General features: G+C 34.8%; 1 protein-coding gene across 4 annotated transcripts in view; it reads right to left on the bottom strand.

The window, feature by feature from the left end:
• Nucleotides 1–459: 459 nt before the first annotated feature.
• Plppr5 (phospholipid phosphatase related 5) overlaps nucleotides 460–21,124 on the bottom strand; it is a 244,821-nt gene continuing 224,156 nt past the window's right edge. For all 4 annotated transcript variants that reach the window (XM_048814395.1, XM_048814394.1, XM_048814396.1 and 1 more), the window contains 2 exons: nucleotides 20,644–20,778; nucleotides 460–2,861 (listed from right to left, as the gene is read on the bottom strand). In XM_048814395.1, coding sequence (XP_048670352.1) covers nucleotides 2,829–2,861; nucleotides 20,644–20,778 — 168 coding nt within the window. In that variant the 3' untranslated portion in view covers nucleotides 460–2,828. The remainder of the gene's footprint in view (nucleotides 2,862–20,643; nucleotides 20,779–21,124) is intronic.

Raw genomic sequence — 21,124 nt, 5'->3', positions numbered from 1 at the left:
GAGGACCAACACACAAGGAAAAAAAAACTCATTTTCAAAATTAAATTTTTAAAATTTTATTTGAAAAATACAATACACAGCAGAGAATTATTTTCTCCCCTACTGCTCTTTTCACAAAAGAAACTATATGGTAAATGTAACTGAGATATTTGGCTAGGATAGATCCTGAGAAAAGAGAGGCCCAGCTAGAAGTGGAATAGACAAAGTCTGTCAAAGAAGGTTCACCTCTCTTTTAACATAAAAGAGCCTTTTAAGTTATCTTAGGAATCAGATAAAACATGTGCAGAATTTCTGCCATGCAAACAGAGACTACTGAAATTTTCAGGTTGACCAATTTATACTGACCTGGGCCCCTAGTGAGTAGAATAAAAAGGAAATGTCTTTATCTGAAAGATATGTGTTTGTCTGCTTTTGCTAGATTATGTATGTACATATTTACATATTAATACTTTCATAAAGGTATTTTTCATTATTCTAAGTAATAGCATCAGGTTAAGGTCTCTTTTCTGGCCTTTGCCCTATTTGCATGTACCTTTTTTGTTCTTTTTTTTTTTTTTTGATCATTCATCACACAAGCATGGGCCTATGATATATAAATATTAGAAATGACTTTACTCTGACTCTGGGTTATATCTGAGTTTTGAGAATTTATAACTCCTGCATTCAGACAGGTTTAGCAAGGTGCAAATATACAATACTGACATACTCATATAGCCAAGGCTTCCACCAGAAAAACATGCCTGCTTGGATCCTTGGGAAGCTAATAAGGAACCAAAGGAAATAACCACACTCTGGAAGCCTTGCTGGTAATCCTGCTTCTAAAAAATTAGGACCATCCCCCTTACTCCCATTCCCAGTAAGTAAATCCCACTGCTGCCATTGCCTAAGTCTTTGAAGACAGTCAGACATTTAAAGCTGTTCATGCTCTAAATTTCCAGCAGAAATGAATCACTACAGAGATCTAAACTGGTAAAAATAGAGATTTTTCTTTATTTGGCCCTAATAGAAGGGTTTTAACTCCTACAACGTTGGAAATGGGCAAGTGACATCCATTTGGGGAACAATGAACAAGTCTTTGATTATCCTTATTTGCGGATTTCTGTCAAATTATGGAGTCAATTAAAACTCACTTTCTTTCAAGATTTGCTTCAGCCAATTCAACACCTGCTCAAGGGAGCCAAAGTAACTCAGGTTAGCTTTAAAGATTGTGAAGTCGCTGCCAAGAAGCACCTCTTCCTTAGATTATAGTGACGTTCACATGCTCGGTGTCAAAGATGTCCTGCAGACCCCGGGGGCCTATGGGAGAGGGCTCAGGAGACACATTTGATTCAGGCTTCACATTCATGAAAAATCTGATATTTTGTTTTAAAATAGGTTACTATAGAGTTGTTTTTGAAAAGTGTTCATTCTTAAAAAGTAAACATTTAAAATACGGCAGAGCTTTTGTGACCCTCTTTTGGCATGTCTGTATTTTTAAAACAGAGGTTTTTGCAAAGAACTCTACTGACCTCTGAATGGATTCAGCATTCAAAATGGCATGGCCATGGTGGCATATTTGAAAGAAATATAAGTCTGGGGTCCAAAGATCTGAATTTAAGTTTTAACTCTGCCTCTTTCTAGTTGCGTGGAATTGGACATGTTTGTTTACCCTGTCTTGGCTTCATTTTTCTCATCTATAAAACAAAGCCATACTTTTAACATATACATGGAGATATTATGAAATTGGATGAGACAATTACTGTTAATGTATTTTTGCATTTTAAAGCACTACACAAATGCAAATTGAAATACGTTAATCATATTTCTGGAATTTATATCATTAAAATTGTGTATCAGTATGTGGTTATTTCCTATTTAAATTATGTGGAATCTTGGCCAGTAAAAAAATAATCTAAGGAGGGAGCGTATAACCATTTGAGGACATTGTTACCAATGGAAAATTACTCAATAAGAAGTTATCAATGCTGGATTTACTCATGTAGTTTATCCTAATTACTACCTGCCATCAAAAACTATTAGTCAACAATTAAACCACAGCTGTCAGGAGAAAAACTCCAAATAAATAATTTTTAATTATGATACATTACTTATTACAGTAAAAATTGGCATTTTCCCCTTCAAAAGCAGAAGCACCAGTCTTAGAATGTATGCATGAATGGTATTTTAAGTGAAATATATTATAATATAATGTGCAAACATTATTTTAGTATAAGACATACTTTCTAAAAGTAATTTCACACACTGAATTCTGTTAGAATGGAAAGAATGTCATGCTGAATAATAAAATAAAAACCCCCATGACTTTCAAAGTCCACTTCAAATTAAATATGGTATACTGCTGAAGAGATATATAAAAAATTAAAAAGCTTAACTAGCCAAAAATCAAATTAAATATGGTATACTGCTGAATAGATACATGAAAATTAAAAAGCTTAACAAGCTCAAAATAGAGGGTTTTCTTATACAAATATGACTCATGTAGAAGTTTCTTCTTCACATAGTTGCAGAGATTCTTTGAGAAACTAAAGTGAATATTTTATTTAAGAATTAATTTTTCATCTGATCATTTCATTTTTTATTGAGCACCTAATGTGTGCTGCTAGGCTTTGTTGCAGATGTTGGAGATACAGAAAAGAAAGACACAGTCCTGCCCTCGAGGAGCTCACAGTCTAGTGGGGGAAACAGATAGGTTGACGTTGATTTTAAAATTATAAAAATTATTAGACAACTTTATAAACTTCTATTGTAATCAAACAAACTTTGGGTGTTACGAATGGATGGTAAAAAGGGATGATGTCCAATGCAGGGAAAAACCATCTGCTTCAATATCATGTGACTTCCGCGAAGGCGGTGATGTGGTTCTGCAAAAGAAGAAATTACAAAGTCAGTCTTGGGAAAACTGGTTCTGTAAAATATTTAGAGCTTTTACTAATCATCATTAGCCTAATACAAAACTGCAGCCCAAGGATGTTTAGCTTGCCAAAACGTACAGTGTTATTCAACTAAAATCTGTGTATTATTACGTAATTTAGCTGTTAATTATATATTTTATTCAATATTCTTAATTAACTGAATAGATTAAAATGTTATACCTGCTTTATTCAAAATTAACACCGAAATTTGGAGAGATAAAAATGGCAATGCCAGACACGTTAATATTCTGTTCAGTGTTAATGGAATTTTAATGCTGCCTGTTGGAGTTTCAGATTAATTGCTCCCTGTGAGACAGATGGCGTAGAATGAGGTGGTGAAATGCTCAGACTGAAGTGGCATTTGTTAGTTGACAAAAATCTACTTAAAATCTTATTTTTGATGCTTGAATTTAGATTCCAGACTGCAATATCTGTTTTTTACTTCATCCATAAAATTCTTGATAGAACTTGTTTTTTTTTTTAAAGCAACAAATTATATATGGAGAAAACCTGAGGAATGACTAATATTTAAATAGCATCAGGCATGCAATAGGCCAGGTCATGGCTGCTGGAATATTGCAGTGAAAATTGATATTACATAATTAATCATGCCACATTTGGGATTATGTCAAGATCTAACACGAATGACAACTTTTACAGAAAACAGCAACATGACAAAAGGGCTCCACCATCACATTACCCATTTGGAATGCTTTTAATAGTAGTTGTCACATTGGCTCTTTATAATACAATGGTATCATAAACAGAATTTTATATAATGAATGCATGCCATGAAATGTCTTCAGCATAAATTTAGTTCATTTCCAGTTAAAGTGTTTTAACCAGTTAAAACACACTTAAAATGTATGTGAAGATGAATATGTATTTTCATTGAATTTAGGCATAATAAACAGCAAGAATGTGACTGACTATAATTTAAGGCATTGTTTTCTAGACTTGACCCATTTAATGCTAGAGAAAAACAATATTAGCAGAAGTCAGAAGTAAGCAGAGCATGCTGGCTGCTTCACGGAGTCCTGATAACATTTTAGAAATTTTAATTTTCCATTTAGATAATGCATGATAAAAAGGTTGGGAAATTCAGGAATTTATTGCCACGTTTTCCTTCCAAAAGCGCAGGCATGACTTTGGGACGAGAAACAGTTTTCAGAGTTATATAATCCACTATGATTGAATAAAAACCATAAGAATTGTGGAAAGAATACATCTTCGCTTTATTTCCAGTGTCCCTGTGGGAACTTGAAATCAGTGAACTGAGAAAATACAATCTGATATAGAGTGTTTCAGTACAAAACTGACATTAGTGTTACACCTCTGGACAGGACCTAGAATTAAATAATTGCTAGAAAGTTAAGATAAAAATTGAAGATTAATCAATCAGTGGCAAATGATGGGTAGGGAAGGAGTAAAGAAGAGACACTAAGAGAGAGGAAAAGACATAAAAATGAACAGAAAATAGTGTTCTGAGGCCACTGGTATAGGCCCTTAGTGTTCCTGCTGTTGACCCAAATAAAGAGGGGGCCACAGGCTCATTAAAATTGCTGAGGATAATTCTAAGTGAAGATGACAGCAACACTCTAGTGGGTAGAATTAGATGTCTGGTGATCTTAATAAGGCACAGAAATCATTAGAAACAAGCCATGGATGAGCAATGCAAAGCTTGACAGAAGCAGAGAAAAGCCAAGTTCACAAGTGTCAGCTGGAGAGAGTACTTGAAGGGTGTGGTCACTGTAGGGGGCCACATAAATGTAGGTTATCATTTAACCTGGATGTGATGAAAGGTAAAAGGGGGCTGAACATAATCAGCAAGAGCAGACCTAAATTGGGACCATCTCAAAAAAAGAATGTAAAATCACAATATGCTATGATTTGAATGTGTCACCCAAAAAATAGGAGTTGGAGATTTATCCTCAATACAACAGCACTGGGAGGTGGAGCCTAATGAGGTAATTAGGTCACAAGGGTGGGGCCTTCATGCATGGATTAATGTGATTATTGTGGCAGTGAGCTGGTTATAAAAGGGCGAGTTCAGATCCCTTCTCTCTTCCTTCTCTTTCTCTTTGCTTCCAACATAGGATGATGCCACTTGAAGGCACTTTCCAGATGCTGGCCTCTTGATCCTGGATTTCCCAGCTTCCAGGACTGTAAGCCAACAGATTTTTGTTTATTATAAACTAACTGGTCTTTAGAATTTTTGTATAGATGCCTTAGTAATGAGATGTTGAACATACAACTCTAAGTGTGCTATTGAGATCCAGAAAATGCTGGGATTCAAGGTTGTGATTTAAAAATCACATGCTTCAGTGGCTATTCCAAACCAAGGAATTTTCCTCCATGCCAAGTCATTATCAATTTAAACTACAAGGGTAACAGTTTATTTTCAGACTGACTACATTTTTAGATCCCAGAGTTCAGGGGGAACTCTTATGCTTTCCTCTTAATTAACACTCTTTCCATTTCATATCACATGTAAGTTTTAACATCTGAGATGATTTTCCTATTTGACAGGAATTAGAAGGATCCCACTTGGGGCTCATCATTTAAGTTGGCTGTGGTTAGCAGAGAGCTAAACATATGAAAATAAAACATTGAAGTGTGCATAGGGAAGAAAGGGAAATGTAATATGATCTCAGTACATAAAAAAATTGCACAGAGAGGACAGGGGTCTCTTTATCAACTTCATTGTTTAAAAGCAAATGAATCTATACTCTAAAATGAAGGAGATGGATTATCTTCTTGCTTATTGCAGGCTTTTAAAAATAAGATTATTTTTTTTCTAGCACAAGGGTGATTTCCCCTGTAGGAATCTAGAGAAGGGACCAGATTATTATATAACAAGAAAATTATGTTACGATCTTTATGTTACCATCTGAGATTTTATATTGCACAATATTCATCAATAAGGTATGTAAATACACACTTTGAAATATACAGATGTAATAATTCACATGAAAGAAATTATGATATTTCTCACTTCCCCACTGATGTTTTTCTCAGTAATACAAAAAAAAAAAAAAACAACTGCATTTACTATTTCCATATCATGTATCTTGATGAGCATTGGGCTCAGTATGAAGCAAGCCAAATGACAACGAATTTTTCCTTTTGTGTGAATTGTTTTTTTGTTGTTGTTACCGGGATTGAACCCAGGGGCAATTAACCACTGAGCCACATCCCAAACCCTTTTAATATTTTATTTAAAGACAGGGTCTCACTGAATCTGCCCTTGAACTCAGGATCCTCCTGCTTCAGCCTCCAATGCTGCTAGGATTAGAGGTGTGTGCCACTGTACCCAGGTAAATCTGTGTGAAATCTTAATTATGCAATACTAAATCTTATTTCTGGAAGACAGTACAAACAAGCAGTAGGCAAACCAAAATCTCATGCATAGAAGTAAGTGGTCTTATAATTTATCAGCACAGTTTCTGGTGCTGTTCACAATTACACATGCCAGAGGCTTAAAGTGAAGATGATAGAACTGCAACCCAAGTAGGTAAAGTTTGGAATATGATACATGAACTATCCATTAGAAAGTATTCACTCAGATCAACAGAAAGCATGGAGCAAAATACTGAGTCCAGTCCTTGAGTGCAGGGATCCCATGGAAAAGCAGGTACTTCATTTCTAAGACAACTTTTGGATTCATAAATTTGGAAAATTCTAAAACCTATAGCATGTCCATTTTTAATGCTCTAAATTCTAGATGAAAATCTATTTTACTATTTATTTTTCCACCTCCCCATTTACAGAAATTATGCTCTGCAATGAATTTAAAGTGCTATTTAAACCAAACTATCATTTATTTATGGCATAAACAATTGGTGATGACTTGCCACCTGAGATTTGCCACTCACCACTTCCTTTTAAAAAAATAGGGGAAATGAGGGGAGAAAAAATAAAAACATTACTCTAGAAAAGTATGCCGAATTAAAGCTATATAAAAACAAAATGTGAAAAGCCATTATTAAGGAGCTATTTAGTTAAGGAATTTTAAATTCTCATTAATAAGTGAAAAATGAAAACATTTGAAAAATTAACAATAATTACAAGCAATCTATAGTGTCTAGGCCTCTTTTGGTTGTAATGGAATTCTGCACAGAAGGACACATTTTTCCGTATTTGCTTTTGCTTTGCAACCCAACTCCAATTCCAGTGCGCTCTAGCGCACATACGTTTATTGCCTTAAGTGAAGGTGTTCACAGTGGCTTACTCCTATTATCCAGCTGAACAGCCTGGCCAGACAGTCTTTAAAGGACCTTTCCTGTGAACTTTCTTCTTGGCCATTCTCAGAAGGTTGGTTTTCAGACACCTACAAAATGTGTTTTACATATTATTTAAATATTTACTTCTTTATGTAAGAAAAGCACCAGTTTAAGTTCTAGGTTGCTAATGCTGCTAGATCAAAAGCTGAGATTAAATATTTTTCCAGTTCTTTCTTTGAAAATGCTTCATTACAAAAAGATTGGACTTTGTGTTTTAGTAAGAGATTGTCATCAATCAGGTTAGGTTTTTAACCTGAACATAAAATAGGATCCATGCATATAATGCCTTTAATTCAATGATCTGTAACTTTGACCCTGTTGGTTGGGGAGATGTGTCATTGGGCATTCTGCAGTCAGGTAGTTTCAATGTCCAGTGTTTGGATGTACCTTCCAATACTGGGAAGTTTTCACAAATAATTTAACCTGAAGAACCAGCTTTCTCCTGTGTAAAATAACAGATAATCCTATTTGAATGGACTTTATCCTATTTGTATATATGATATTTTAGACATATTGATCCTTATCCCTACTCAAATATATCCACCATTAATTTAAATTTATAAGAATCATAGAAACAAGCTAAAAAAAGGTAAAAAGACAGAATAAGAAGGATGTGAAAGAAGAGGAGGGACTAGGAGAAGAAGGAAAAGAAAAAAAATAATGAAAGAAATCAAGAATTTTTAAAAATGGCTAGAATTTTAGAAATAAAATCACCATTTGTTCATTTGATCTTATAGTATATAATTCTACAAGTCTACATTTCTAATATCTAAGCAAAATTTAAAGGTCAAATGTTTCTCACAAGACTTGGTGCAAACTTAATGGGTAGCAAAAACATAACTGATACAAAACAATTTGTGCTATTTTGCTGCATAAATTACCATCTTTGATTACAAAGTGATCCTCTAAACCCTGTTTCTGTAACAGAATCCACAAATATTTGAAATATAAAATATTTTGCATCCTGAAAAACTCCTGAGGATTTAGGATAAGGAATCACTGTCCTTTGATGAAACCAGTCAATGATTCTGGTGTTATACTGATGTAGCCCACATTTTATCAGGAAAGATAGATGGCTAACATAATCCCAAGTATTGTTGCTCTTTATTGTTGCTATTTGCTTCCTTACTTTATTCATTGTATGGGTGAAGAGAGAACAGAAAAAGCACTTTTACTACGAAGAGTGAATAGAGTACATAGTACTCTACAACCTGACTTTGTTTAAATTTTCCTCCTGGTATGGTACACTGTGAAATTGGTGAGAGTATTTCAGTAAACAGAAATAAAGACAGGTCCATGTAAGAAGAAACTATTAGAGAAATTCAGACTTAAAGCTGTGAAATTGGTTGTAGAATTCATGTTATGTAATTTATTTTCATTTTAAGGATTTGGGGTATGGAAACAAGCACAAAAACTAAAATGTGACAGAACAGGAGTTTCCTTGGAAAAGAAAAGTCTTGGGGACCATTTCTCTCCATACAGTGGTTCCGTTTCAGTGCAGGATTTTGTATCAGTTTGGAGTTTTATTTCCATTCAGGAATTTCCTTTTGTACTCTTGAGAGAAGAGGGGCTAAAAGCTATTTTCTGAGAGAATCGTTTCTCCCCAAAGAAGGAGGAACTCTCTAGGCGGCTTTCTCTGATAAGCTAATTAAGCCAAAGGCAAGCCCAGTTTTTACTGGAGCATTAGCTACAGATCTTATAAAGTATTTTCAAGTCCTGAGATGCCAAAGAAGCAAACAGCTTTCTACACCAAATCTTTAGGGACACTGGTTCTCATTCATGGTTTCATGTTAGGAGCTTTAAGAAAATACTGATGCAACTCCTGAGACCTGGATTTAATTGGTCTGAGGCATGGCATGATAGCTGGAAATTTTAAAGGCTCTCTGGATGATTCGAATGTGCAGCCAGCATTGAGAACCACTACATTAGAGGCTCTGCTGGCCCAGCTAGATCCAGGCCATGTCTTGCCCCACATCCAACTCACCTGAGTTGCCTGATACATTTCAGATCCCCAGACCCAAATAAGGGCACACTGGATCAGATTCTTTGGGCTTGCATCCTCAAAGTTTACCATATTTGCAAGTGCTTATAAGCAATGGAATCCCCTTCTTTTACATGAGTCTGAGTACCACTGCCTGAAGGTATAGTACAGTGATTAGTTAGTGAAGTAGGCATTGCCAGGCATATGAAATTAGTTCTTTTTTAAAATGTAATCACTGTAAAAGAGTACTGCCTTTAAAAAAAAAGCAGCAATAGTGAATGATTATAAAAAGAAGTCCCTCGTGTTCAAAATACTGCAGATCAGTTGCACATCAGATGCCTTGCCCAGAGCCTCACAACACCTCTAGGTTGTGAAGGGCTGCTTTATTTCAACTCCACGTTTTCCAAATGCACTGACAAGACATTTCATGGAAGTCCACTAATGCTCATGTGTTTATGGTACCTGATGGATGTGGGAATCCATGTACTCTGCATTCTGAGTTTCTTATCTAAGTATCTTAGGTCCCATGGCCCCTTTTTATCTAATAGTCCTAGCTATATTCTCAATAATCAAGCATGTTAGGAGTAAAAAATTCCAATTTATCTCCTGTCTGGTCTGCCTCACACTATGAAGTTTCCTGAGCCATGTGGATATTTCCTGACTGCTAATTTATCCATCTGCTTCAGTCTCTCTTGCTCCTATGAATTCCATTTCTTTCTCATTCATTCTGGACCCTATGCTTGATCATCTGAAAACTCATCAGTATCCTGCCAAACACAACCTTTGCATGAGTTGGTTTGTCTATCTGGAACATTCTTCTTTCCCCTCCTCTTTTGCATAATGATCCTTGAGGTCTCCCTTTAGTTAATGTTGCAAGCATTCTAAATTTAGTTAAGTCCCCTGTAGTAGCTTCTTTAGCATATCCATCATCACAGTCTTCTGTATGTGCCTACAAAATGGTCTTTCTCCCTTCTACTCTGTAAGCTGATGAGTTCTGGAAAATATATCTCAGTGTTTCTTATTTGATGTTTGTTTCATTAATTACAAAACTGACTACATACAAAATTTTGCTGTATGTAACAACTGATGATAAGGTAATTCATTCATAAATAGCCTATAGGCCTTCTTTTACACTAGTATTTTAAATAACTGGATTCTTATTTATTTTATTTCATTTTGACTTTTGGAGATAGTTTAGATTTGTTAAATAAGCAGGCCAATGTTATATGACAGAGAAGAATTGGAGAAGTGGCTAATGGACAAACTGCATAATGAATTCTTGCATGATCAGGACCTGATTAAAATTCCTCATTTAAAATTTGCCTATTTTCACGAAGAAACACCAGTTGTAAAAAATTAGACAAGCCAAATCAAGATACATTTCAGAGCCATTCCAAACCACAAGGGCTCTGAACTAAGATAATCTATAAAATCTTTTTTAAAGGTAAATATACATTTACCATACAAACCATATAATCTCCCAGTGCCATATACCCTCTACTCTTAGGTATATATACAAAAGAAAAAAAAATACAGATTCATACAAAAACCTGTACATGTGTGCTTATCAGCATTCTTCATTATTGCCCCAAATGTCCTTCAATTGGTTAATGGGTAAACAAGCTGTGGTACCTTCACAGGACAGAATCCTATTCAATAATAGGAAGGAAGGTGGGGGAGGCCTGTTGATGCATGCAGGACAAATCAGACTCAAAAGGCCACGTGCTGTATCAGTCCATGTATATGACAACCTGGGACCAGCAAAGCTGAAAGAACTGAAAATAGATCACAGGTTGCCAGGGAGTGGGGGTTGAAGGAGGTAGCTGGTGGCAAAAGGGGAAGAAACATTTTGGGGTGACAGAAATGTTCTATAACTTGGTAATGGTGATGATTACATGATGGTATGTGTCTATCAGAACTCATTGAGTGTACAGTTTTTAAAAGGAAACTTAGGGAATAAATTGTGCTCAGTGTGCCCAAACTTTAAAACATTAGGATGGCCAGTCATAAACTAAATGTAAAGGCCCAGTAGTGTCCATAATTTAGTGTGTCAGTTATTGAATTGTTGTTTTAACACCTGATTGTTAAAAAAATATATAAAATAAATTTACTGGAAAATATTCAAACAACATTGATCAAAATGAGATACCTCACTTAAAAATAAGTGATCTCTAACACGGGTGAAGATTATGAACAATAGTCTCCATTGTTGGCGAGGACATTTGCATTAAACCAAAAGTCTGAATAGTATTCATTCTCTTTGTTTTAGAATTTCCTCTTATAAATTTATCTTGTTATTATTTGATTTACAAATATAAATGTATTATGGCTGTTTACCTTAGTATTTGTATATAATTGTGGAAAATTGGAAGTAGAAGCAATCTCTTATGCCTATCAAAAGTAATGGTTATATAATTTGATATGGTTCATAATCTTTTTCAACGTATTATTGTGTGGCATAGTGATTATGAGTTTGGTATCCAAAATGACAAAGATGCAATATATTTCCATGAAAATGAAAAATACAGATTTGTATTCTTGATTTAAAACACAGGCCAGGCCAGCTGTGTGACCTTGGGCATGTTACTTACCCCTTTTTAGTCACTTTCTTTGTAATGTGGGAGAAAGAAGCACTCATATGATATCTATAAAAACTCAAAATATTTTACGTGTGAGGTTCGCTGTAATTTGAGACTCACATTAAACTCTAATTGAAGATTAGCTTTTACTGTTATGCTTGATATCCGATTATTGTATTTACTGATCTATACTATGGTGTATTTTTAAGTGAGTAAAAGCAGGCTATGAAAGGGATCATACACGGAATCGCTGCTGGTTGTGCACAACCTCCTCCCGCCCCCCAACTCACAGGTTCTTGAAAGCTACATTAAGAAAATATTTCCAGTGATTACTCTGGTGAGATACAGGTACTTCCCATTAATTTTTTGATTTGTTTATTGAATTTTATATTTTATTTTATTTTTTGTGGTGCTGGGGATTGAACCAAGAGTTGGAGTATGCTGAGCAAGCACTGTACCACTGAACTATACACTCAACCCTGAATATTCAAATTTTAAACATTGACTTGAATTGTTTACTCTTTGATTCCTTCTTTAAGAACCACACAAAAAACAATGGTTGGTTCTTTCATAAGACATGTCATTGTTTAGTTTATTTTCCTAGTTTTGGTTAACATTTTACAGTTTCACTGGAGAAAGTTTTCATGGTATCATGGTGCCTCTGATTGATTCCAAGGACTCTTAGTGCTTCTAGGATAGTGCATCCCAAAGAAGCAGATTTGAGGGAAGAGGGGATGAGCAGCCAGGAGCAGTTTCCTGTGCACAGCTAATTATGTAGGCATTAGGAATGATTTTTTAATCCATCATTGTTTATTCTCTCCTTAACTAATGGCTGAATCATGTCACTTTAAGATGCAGACATCAACTCTATTTATTCACACAAATGAGATGAGAATGCTTGTTGTCTATATTCCAAAGTAAATTGCTGAAATATGCATTTATAAAAGGACTGTTGGATAACTGGAAAAAAATCTGGCTTTTATTCTTCGTGTAGTACATTCTGATTCATAAATAGTGTGAAAAACTAAATACTAAATATATGGATGCACAAACTGGGAAAATGACATATGGCAAAGGAGTAACTAAATGTGCTACTCTTTTTAACCTAAAAAAATGTTAAATGCTTGTTGAAATCTTTAAGCTTCCATTTTCAATGCACTGTTTTAAAGCAAAATTAAATTTAACAAGTGAGAACAGAGTATGGCACATAAATGTTGATTTACTTCAAATATTTGTCATAAATGCTCAGAGCTTAGATTAAGGGAAAATGCCTAAAATATGACTATGTTTAGTTCCACTAAATATTCCAATAACTAATTACTAATAAAGTTGTTTTGATATGGTCCTGTATAACATTTATATTACAGTCCAGCAGCCCTGTAAAACAAAGATTTGTATCATAGGAAAGCAACTGAATCTTAAATAGATTGCCAGAGTTATTCATGCAGAGCATTCTGAAGCCTTAAAGAAATTTATCACAGGGTACATGGTAACGTATAGTCATATTTGTCTTGACAAGAAATCACAATATTGTTTTGCTGTTGCTAGGGCCCTAATGTATGCAATATTTAATACCGTCATATTTTTGGCCACATGTGCTCATGCATGAGGTAGACATTGCATAAACTTTTAAATCTATGAAATACATTCATAGAGGTATCCTTGTCTGAAGTAAGAGAGAATTCCTAATTTTTGCACGAAGGAAGGTGTCTAACTCCACCTACTTATTACATAGAAGAATTGGGTTTCAAACCAAGGATTTCCAGCTGCTAAAACCTAGCTCTCCTTCTACCCCCTTCCCTGACTAAATTTCAACTCTTGCTTCCCTTGGATTCCTGAAATCCAATAATCTGCAAAGGAGAACATGTAAAGGTCAATGCATATGGTTGCCTGAGTCATTGTGAGTTCTCTTAGAATTTTGCTATCCGTATAATTTGACTTTGCCGTTGCCATGGGAATTAAATATGGTAATTTCCATCTGTAATAGTACATACTCATTATGATATTTCTAGATTTTTGGAATTGTCATTACTGCCTATCACTTTCATTTAGTTAATGCTTCAGTTAAGTAGGGTATGCTTTCACATCATGAGCTTCATTGGCTAGTGAAAAGCCCCTTACCCTAGGTATATGCAAACTCTTCTATTGTAAACTATTTCTGACATTACCTTCTGTTTCTTGTTGTCAAGAGAAAATCCTCTTTGATTCAACTGATTAATATCACATCAATCAAAGAGAACACAATGCTTGGGTTTAGATGAAAAATATATTTTCCCAAAAAAGCACTTTTTATCCTTGAGTCTATTCACTTTACCTTTCAAAATTATTCCATATCAGCCATGTGTGCCTATAGTGGCCTGTGATAACTGCCTTAATAAAATAATGTGGATATTAATTTCTCTTAGTTCTATTGGAAATATTCCATTTTCTTTCAAATCTTATCTATTAAATTTTAAATATTTCTCTTCCCTTGTCAGATAAAATGCCTCTTTCCTTTTATTTTCCATGGGGAATCAGTTAAGATCCATCATGCATACATCATTTTCCATGTATTTACCTGTGCCAACCTGAGCATCAGCATCAGGCTTCAGAATGACAGCAAGTAGGGGCAAGAGAGTGGTAAAGTTTCAATGGTTGACAACAAAGAGCTCACTGCTTTGCCACTGGAATGAATGCAGCGTGACCCAAGAGGCTCACTGAGAAGGAATACCAATGTACACCTTACCCATTAGAGTTGTGAAGAAGAGAAATCTCTGACGAGAGAACAGAAAAATACCACAGAGGAGAAATAAGCAAGCTTTTTCAGGTGGGGAAGGTTCTTCGAGAGCCCTGGCTCACAGTCCTTTTCTACTGTAAGCTATTAAGACAATTAGAAAACTCCTCCGATCAGAATCAGCACCTGACTTAAAGTGGACTCTGCCAAATGATACCTGGACAGTCAAAATGACATGGCATGGCTTCATTGAGATCTAGTCCACATTGTCCGTAGCATTGAACTGGACTTTCACAATATCCTTTGTTTTTTATTTCCTTAATGAACAATGGAGATTCATTAAGACTCGACTGTTTAACGTCACATAAGAAACCCTTCACAAATTTTCATCCACAATCACAGAATGCTTCTCCATGTATTTGACCCCCAATGATCTGCCTATTCATGAACTTTACCCATTTTTTCAAGTAGCATGTTTTATATACTAAAGACATCGAACTTTTGATCTATACATTATTTATATTTTACACTTTTTCATCAGGCTTTTAAAAACTGTTTTTAAAATACTCTTGGTAACTTCTGTTTTTCAAAACACTTGAACTTTTTTTCTGGTTAGCAAAGCCAAGAATGAAGCACTAAAGAATAGTACCTCCTTATAAAACCTGGAAATGCTCAGATTTCATACTTTTATGGTACTATCTAGGGTTTCTGTTTCATTTTTCATTATTTCTTTTGCTATAAATCTTGTCTTTAAAATAAATTTTATGATTTTGCAATATTTCTATTTCTATGTTTTGCCATAGTTAATTCCATTTAATTCTACATGTAAATAGCTTTCACTCTTTCTCCCAACCCATTCATCTAATGACTTTCCTAAATTAAAAGCTCTGGACAGTGGTGTATTACTCAGTTGGCAAACATTTTCTGGTAACTTTTAATGAGAAGCATGATTTGCAAATTCTGACAAAGCTGATATTTTATGGTTATGTTAACCCTTACATGACCTTTTGAGTGGGAACAGAACTCTTACATCACAAACTTACTCCTTGAAAACCTTGAACATTACTCCATTGATTATATGTCTAATGTGGAGGGAGAAGTCTGACCCAGCCTGCTCTTATTCTTGGGAAGTAACTAACTTTCTCTAATTTAGTGTTTGCATATTTCACTAAGTACACATTATGACAACCTCAAAAACTCAGAAGCTCCCAACAAATATTTATTTCTGGTACCACAGTTTGGCAGCCAGGTTCTATTATTTGTTGAGGTTGCAGGTTAGATGCTGGTTGGCTTCTGCTGTCTTCCCATTCTGGGGTTGAGGCTGAGGGAGCAGTCCTGATCTAGAAAGGAGCTTCTCCTGGAGGAAGGCACGGGATCAATGCCTCTGATGACCCTCTGAGTCTCTGGCTGATATGCGTCCTATAAGTTCTATGCACATGTCATTGGTCAAGCCCAAATAACCATTGAAGGAAGGATGTTTACCCAAAGAAGGAAGTACTTAATAATTGAGAACAATGCTATCCCTCAGTATTTAGAGGATTCTTCAGTTTTGGTAGCTAAGAACTTCAGTGAGAAATATCTAATTTCTGATATGTATTTCAACTTTACCTTGTATCTGAATACTGTTGCTGCTCCATTTATTCTCTTCTTTAGGACATACAATGACCCATGTTATTTTTCTGTGGTATGTTCTATATCTACTATCTTTTCTGAATCTATTATCTTTTCTGAATCTATTATCTTTTCTGAGATCACTTTTATTCTCCTGTTCTTCTATTGCAAAACTTGCTTTTAATGTATGTGCTTTGAGTTTCTCCAGTGTGAATTTTCTTCCTCAAGGTTTCTAGTATTGGTTTAAATCCTTGCAGGGCATTATTTTTTTTCTTACATTAATTTCTACTTGTACAGTTATCTTTTCCCTCTCATTTCATGTTTCCTTTAATTTCCTTGGCTGGAAAGAAGATGCTATCTACAATAAATGTAATTAAATTTCATATTATTAAACATTTTTTAAAGATGTGTTTTATCTTTCTTCTGTGTCACAAAAATCATTTTAAGGGATTTAAGTTCTTGTCTTGATTATTTATGCTTGAAGCAGGATAGACTTAGCTCAGTTTATTTTCCTAAAACAAGGGAGAAAGGACTCATCGATGATCTTTTAGGAAATCCTCCACAAAGATTCTGAGTAGAGGAGCTGGACAAAGTAGTTTTATATCATCATTTTGATGATATATTCTTGGTACATCCCTAGCACCTCAACACATGTGTTCCAGATGCTGTTCTAAGTATTTTACTATAATGACCAATTTATGAAAGAGAAAACTGAGTCCCTGGGTATTTAAGAGATTTGCCTGAGTTCAAAATTGCCCAAAATCCCAAGCAGTCTACCTCCAGGATTTATAAGCAGAAGTACCATACTATAACATACTGGATCCCATTGTAGGAATGTGGCACCACTGATTTAACAATTCACTGCTGATGTACAATTAGACTTCTCATGATCTGATATGAGTAAGAGCTGTAATGAGTTATTGGTAACTTGAATACTTAGTGGACATTGGAATATGATGGGCCAGTTTCCACAGATGACTAATTCTTTTCATAAAACCAAATGTAATGAATGTTCAGATTTACTTAGTATTCAGAAAAATCATGAGTTTTTCTCATAAACTATGGTAATTAACCATATGACAAACTCCCTATAATTAAGGGATAAATTGCTGGCATAAAAATAAAGCACGCTTGCATGCTATAATTACTCTGTAGCTTATAGTTTATCAAACATGCACTCTGAACATAAGAGGTTATATAAGTACATAACTTCTGGAAGAAACCCTGTGCTTTTTCCACATGAAAGTGACAACAAGAAAATGACAGTTTGGTGTAATAATGCTAAGCCTACTGGACATGTCTGCAGGCCAAACTTTAACACAGGGTCCCTATCTCCTCAGAGGGCCAGCTTTAAGAAACTAATACATACACTATACAAATATCAATTATTTGTATATTTGTATAGTAACAAATGAACAAATGATATTTATATAGTGATATTTCTCACTATATAAATATCAATTATTAAAATCAATTACTGAAGAATTTTGCATTTTTTTTGCCAATGTGAACAAAAGTAAAAAGCAATATGTTTTCTTCATTTATTCCTCATAACAAAAATAAAGCGCAGCCACAGTGATGGTCTTGCTTTCATTCTGGCTGATAAGCATAAATGCACATCCTTTTAACAGTTTCAAAGGAGAGTCTGAGATATATTCCTAGTACATCCCATCTTCCTCTGTTTACATGTCTATGTAGTAAAAGAATAAACCAGGCCCTATGCAGGAAGTATTCTGCCTGAGACCAGGGGGAAAAAAAAAAAAAGAGCAGAGCCAGCATCATGTACAGACACTCCAGTGAGTGAGGGGAGAACTGAATCAGCTTCAAACCATCTTTATTCCCCAACCACAAACTAAAGAAAAGTACACGGATTTGATATGGACAACAAACAAATACAATAATGAAAGAAAGAAGTTAATAAACATTCTCTCTGGCAATTCAGAGTCTAATATAATATTTTTGCTTTTATCATTTTATATTTTTTAAAGGCACTGTAAATAACAATGAATCCACATAAAATCAACAATAGGAATTTTCAATCCTTTAATATAGAGAATGACATAGTAGTACATAAGAATATTTGCAATGCTAGGGAACTACTAAAGAACTCCCATGCAAACAAATATGTTCAACAGCAGAAGTCTGTGATGATTACCTATGGTGATTTCGGAGGTATACAAAGTGAAAAGACTCTGATTGTTACCCTGACCATTTTCTTTAAAATGTGTTTAAGATCTTTTCCTCAATTCCATTGTTTCCTATGCTTATTTATTAAGTTAAACAAAATCTAATTTGTAGATATAATTCAGTTTTTAAAATGTGTACTTATTTATATAAGTATGTATCTCAAAACATTATACTGTATAATGTTTCTCTGTGGCTTATCAATGATGTGGACTTTTGTGGATAAACATGGGAAATTTATTATAATAAAACATCAGCTAAACCCCTAGAGAACAGAAATTAAAACAATCCAATGACTCAGAGAGAAAGCTGTTCATTTCCTTTTTGGAACCATCTAGAGTGCAATGGTTATGTGGGCTCTGCTCCAGGAGGTCATCCAGGGACACAGATTGGCAAGGTTGATCAGTCATTTTACAGACCTGTTTCCAAGATTGCTCCAGTCTATATTTTCCATTTGATGATAAGGGGTAGAGAATGCCCAGAGCAAGAGTCTTTGAAGAGATATGCTAGAGGTTGCACTTATTCCTCTACTCATATTTCATTGCTCTAAACTTGGTCACATTCAACTAACTGCAAGAGAAGCTGAAAAGTACAGACTAAAACTGGGCAGCCATGGATACAGCAAAAATTTGAAGGAAGATGGGGAGAATGAATATCAGTAGACTCCTGGCAGTCTCTGCCACTATAAAAAGACCCAGTTTAAAAATTGTTGTGGGGACTAAATATAGTTGTAAAGCGAAGTGTTTTATAGAATTTATAAAAACCATTAGTACAAAACTTGATGCATACTAAGGATTATTAAATGGTAGCTGATATTAATATTAGTATTTAGGATCTCTAACATCTAAATACTTAATTCCCTCCAAAGTATTGTAGATAAGTGATTATTTAGCTATTCTGGAATCCTTATAGTAAAAAGAAATAACCTCTCCTAATGCAGTCATTCCATTTTCAGAAAGGATTTCCTCTCTCTGGTCATCGTTTATTTTCCTACCTCTATTCCTTGTGTTCACCCTACTTGTGATCTCTGAGGTCCTACAGAACCAATCTCATACATCTACCATTTATTAGACACTCATGGGAAATTATTGCTTCTTTCATGAGTTTTCTTTGTCTCTGATCATCTTTGCTCCAATAATCTCTCATTGTCCATGACTTTGAGTCCACTCAGCATCCTGGACATATTCACTAACTCATTTAATGTTTATTTTTGGAATATTGAATATTCTATTTTGTTGGTCTCCACCATTGAACTGTGTTGCCAAGAGAATTGCACGATATTCCATGTTATCCTGATCAGGATGAGCACAGCAAATCATCAGTCTGCTCAGTCAGGGATGCATTTTCCTTAAGTGAGACTTAAAGATCCTATGAATTATTTTGACAGGGGTATCATGCTGTTGGCACATGCCAACTTGTGGTCCCACTGAGCTTTTTTCATTTGTGCACTTAACCTAAATGCTCCCTACCCTACACAATTTTCAAATTCAAATATAAAACATTTTATTTCTATCTAGATTATTGTCTCCTCTTACAGTTTCTTAAGACATTTTATTCTTTCACCCAATTTTCACTCACAGATTCTCACCATCTCCACTCCTGATTAGCACGTGAGTAAATTTTTCTAAGATACTGACCAAAATGTGAAAGTGGATCAGGCTGATTCAGAAGACACTAGTAACTCTCCGAGCAATCAGCTAGTTACAAATGCACACAACTGTGTCAACATTTAGGAAATATCATCCTATCCGGTTCATCACAAGAATCTCAAGAGCAGCTTGTCTTAAGAACTTGATTTCTGTGCTTGCTGCCAGGCCTGCTGAGGTCTTGATCTGCTGTTCAATGTTCTTCGTAGTCTGGCTGTATTCAGCCCAGCCTGCCTTCACTGCCTCCTTTCAGGAAAGCACGACTAGTATTTTCCTGCTGCCAGAACTTTGAGAATGAGATTCAACACATATTTATTAAGACCTGATTATGTGCCAGGAATTGAACACAGCACTTTCTCATAGAAACGGAATATGAAAGAAATGGAATCTATTTGATGAAAAATGCATATATTCCCAAGTAAAAGCATCTTACTACTTTGTCTATGTGTGAGACCAGTGCACAGCATTCCTTATATAGAAACTGTAGCAGAATACTTAACAGATTCCATCTATAGGTACTCAGCTTTTAGCATGAGGGATACAGAGACACTTTAAATACAATATGCATTTTTTAAGATGATCTTTTCAATGGCTAAATTCTTGCTAAACTATTAGACTTTGAGGTTAAGTAAATTAACAATAACTGTGCAGGCACTTTCCAGATACATTCACAGGAATAATTATTAATTTGCTGTAGATAACAATTACATTTTAGAATTTAAATTGTGAATTACCTGTACAGATGGTACCTTTTCCAAAGGACTTTCTACTCGAGGAATGCTGATCATTGGCATCTGGGCCAGATTATCCATGTGTATATGCTCATTTTCTGGTTGTCTTCCTTTGAAATTGTTTACCACACACACGACCTAAAATTTCAAACAGTTATAGTTACTATAGATAGTGAAACTATATATCATATGACTGTTGCCTTTTTGAACAGTTTAATAGATCTAAATATAGTAATAAAGAATTAAAATAACTTAAATATTACATGCATAAAACTTTACACCCATATTTATCTCATATATATTTTAACAACTACTTTGATGCAGATAGGTTCGAGAAATTCACCATTTAATATGTAGCTCAATTAATAATGAAAATTTATTATTCCAAATTTTTCATTAAAGTATACTTAATGCTCAAATCAATCCAAAAATAACACCATAACCTTATAAAAATTCATAGCAAGCTAACCTTTCCCTAATGTGG

The sequence above is a fragment of the Marmota marmota genome, unplaced genomic scaffold, assembly GCF_001458135.2.
Source record: "Marmota marmota marmota unplaced genomic scaffold, marMar, whole genome shotgun sequence".
NCBI lineage: Eukaryota > Metazoa > Chordata > Mammalia > Rodentia > Sciuridae > Marmota > Marmota marmota.
The sequence above is the reverse complement of the archived record's forward strand: the minus strand, read 5'-3'. Positions and strand labels throughout refer to the sequence as shown.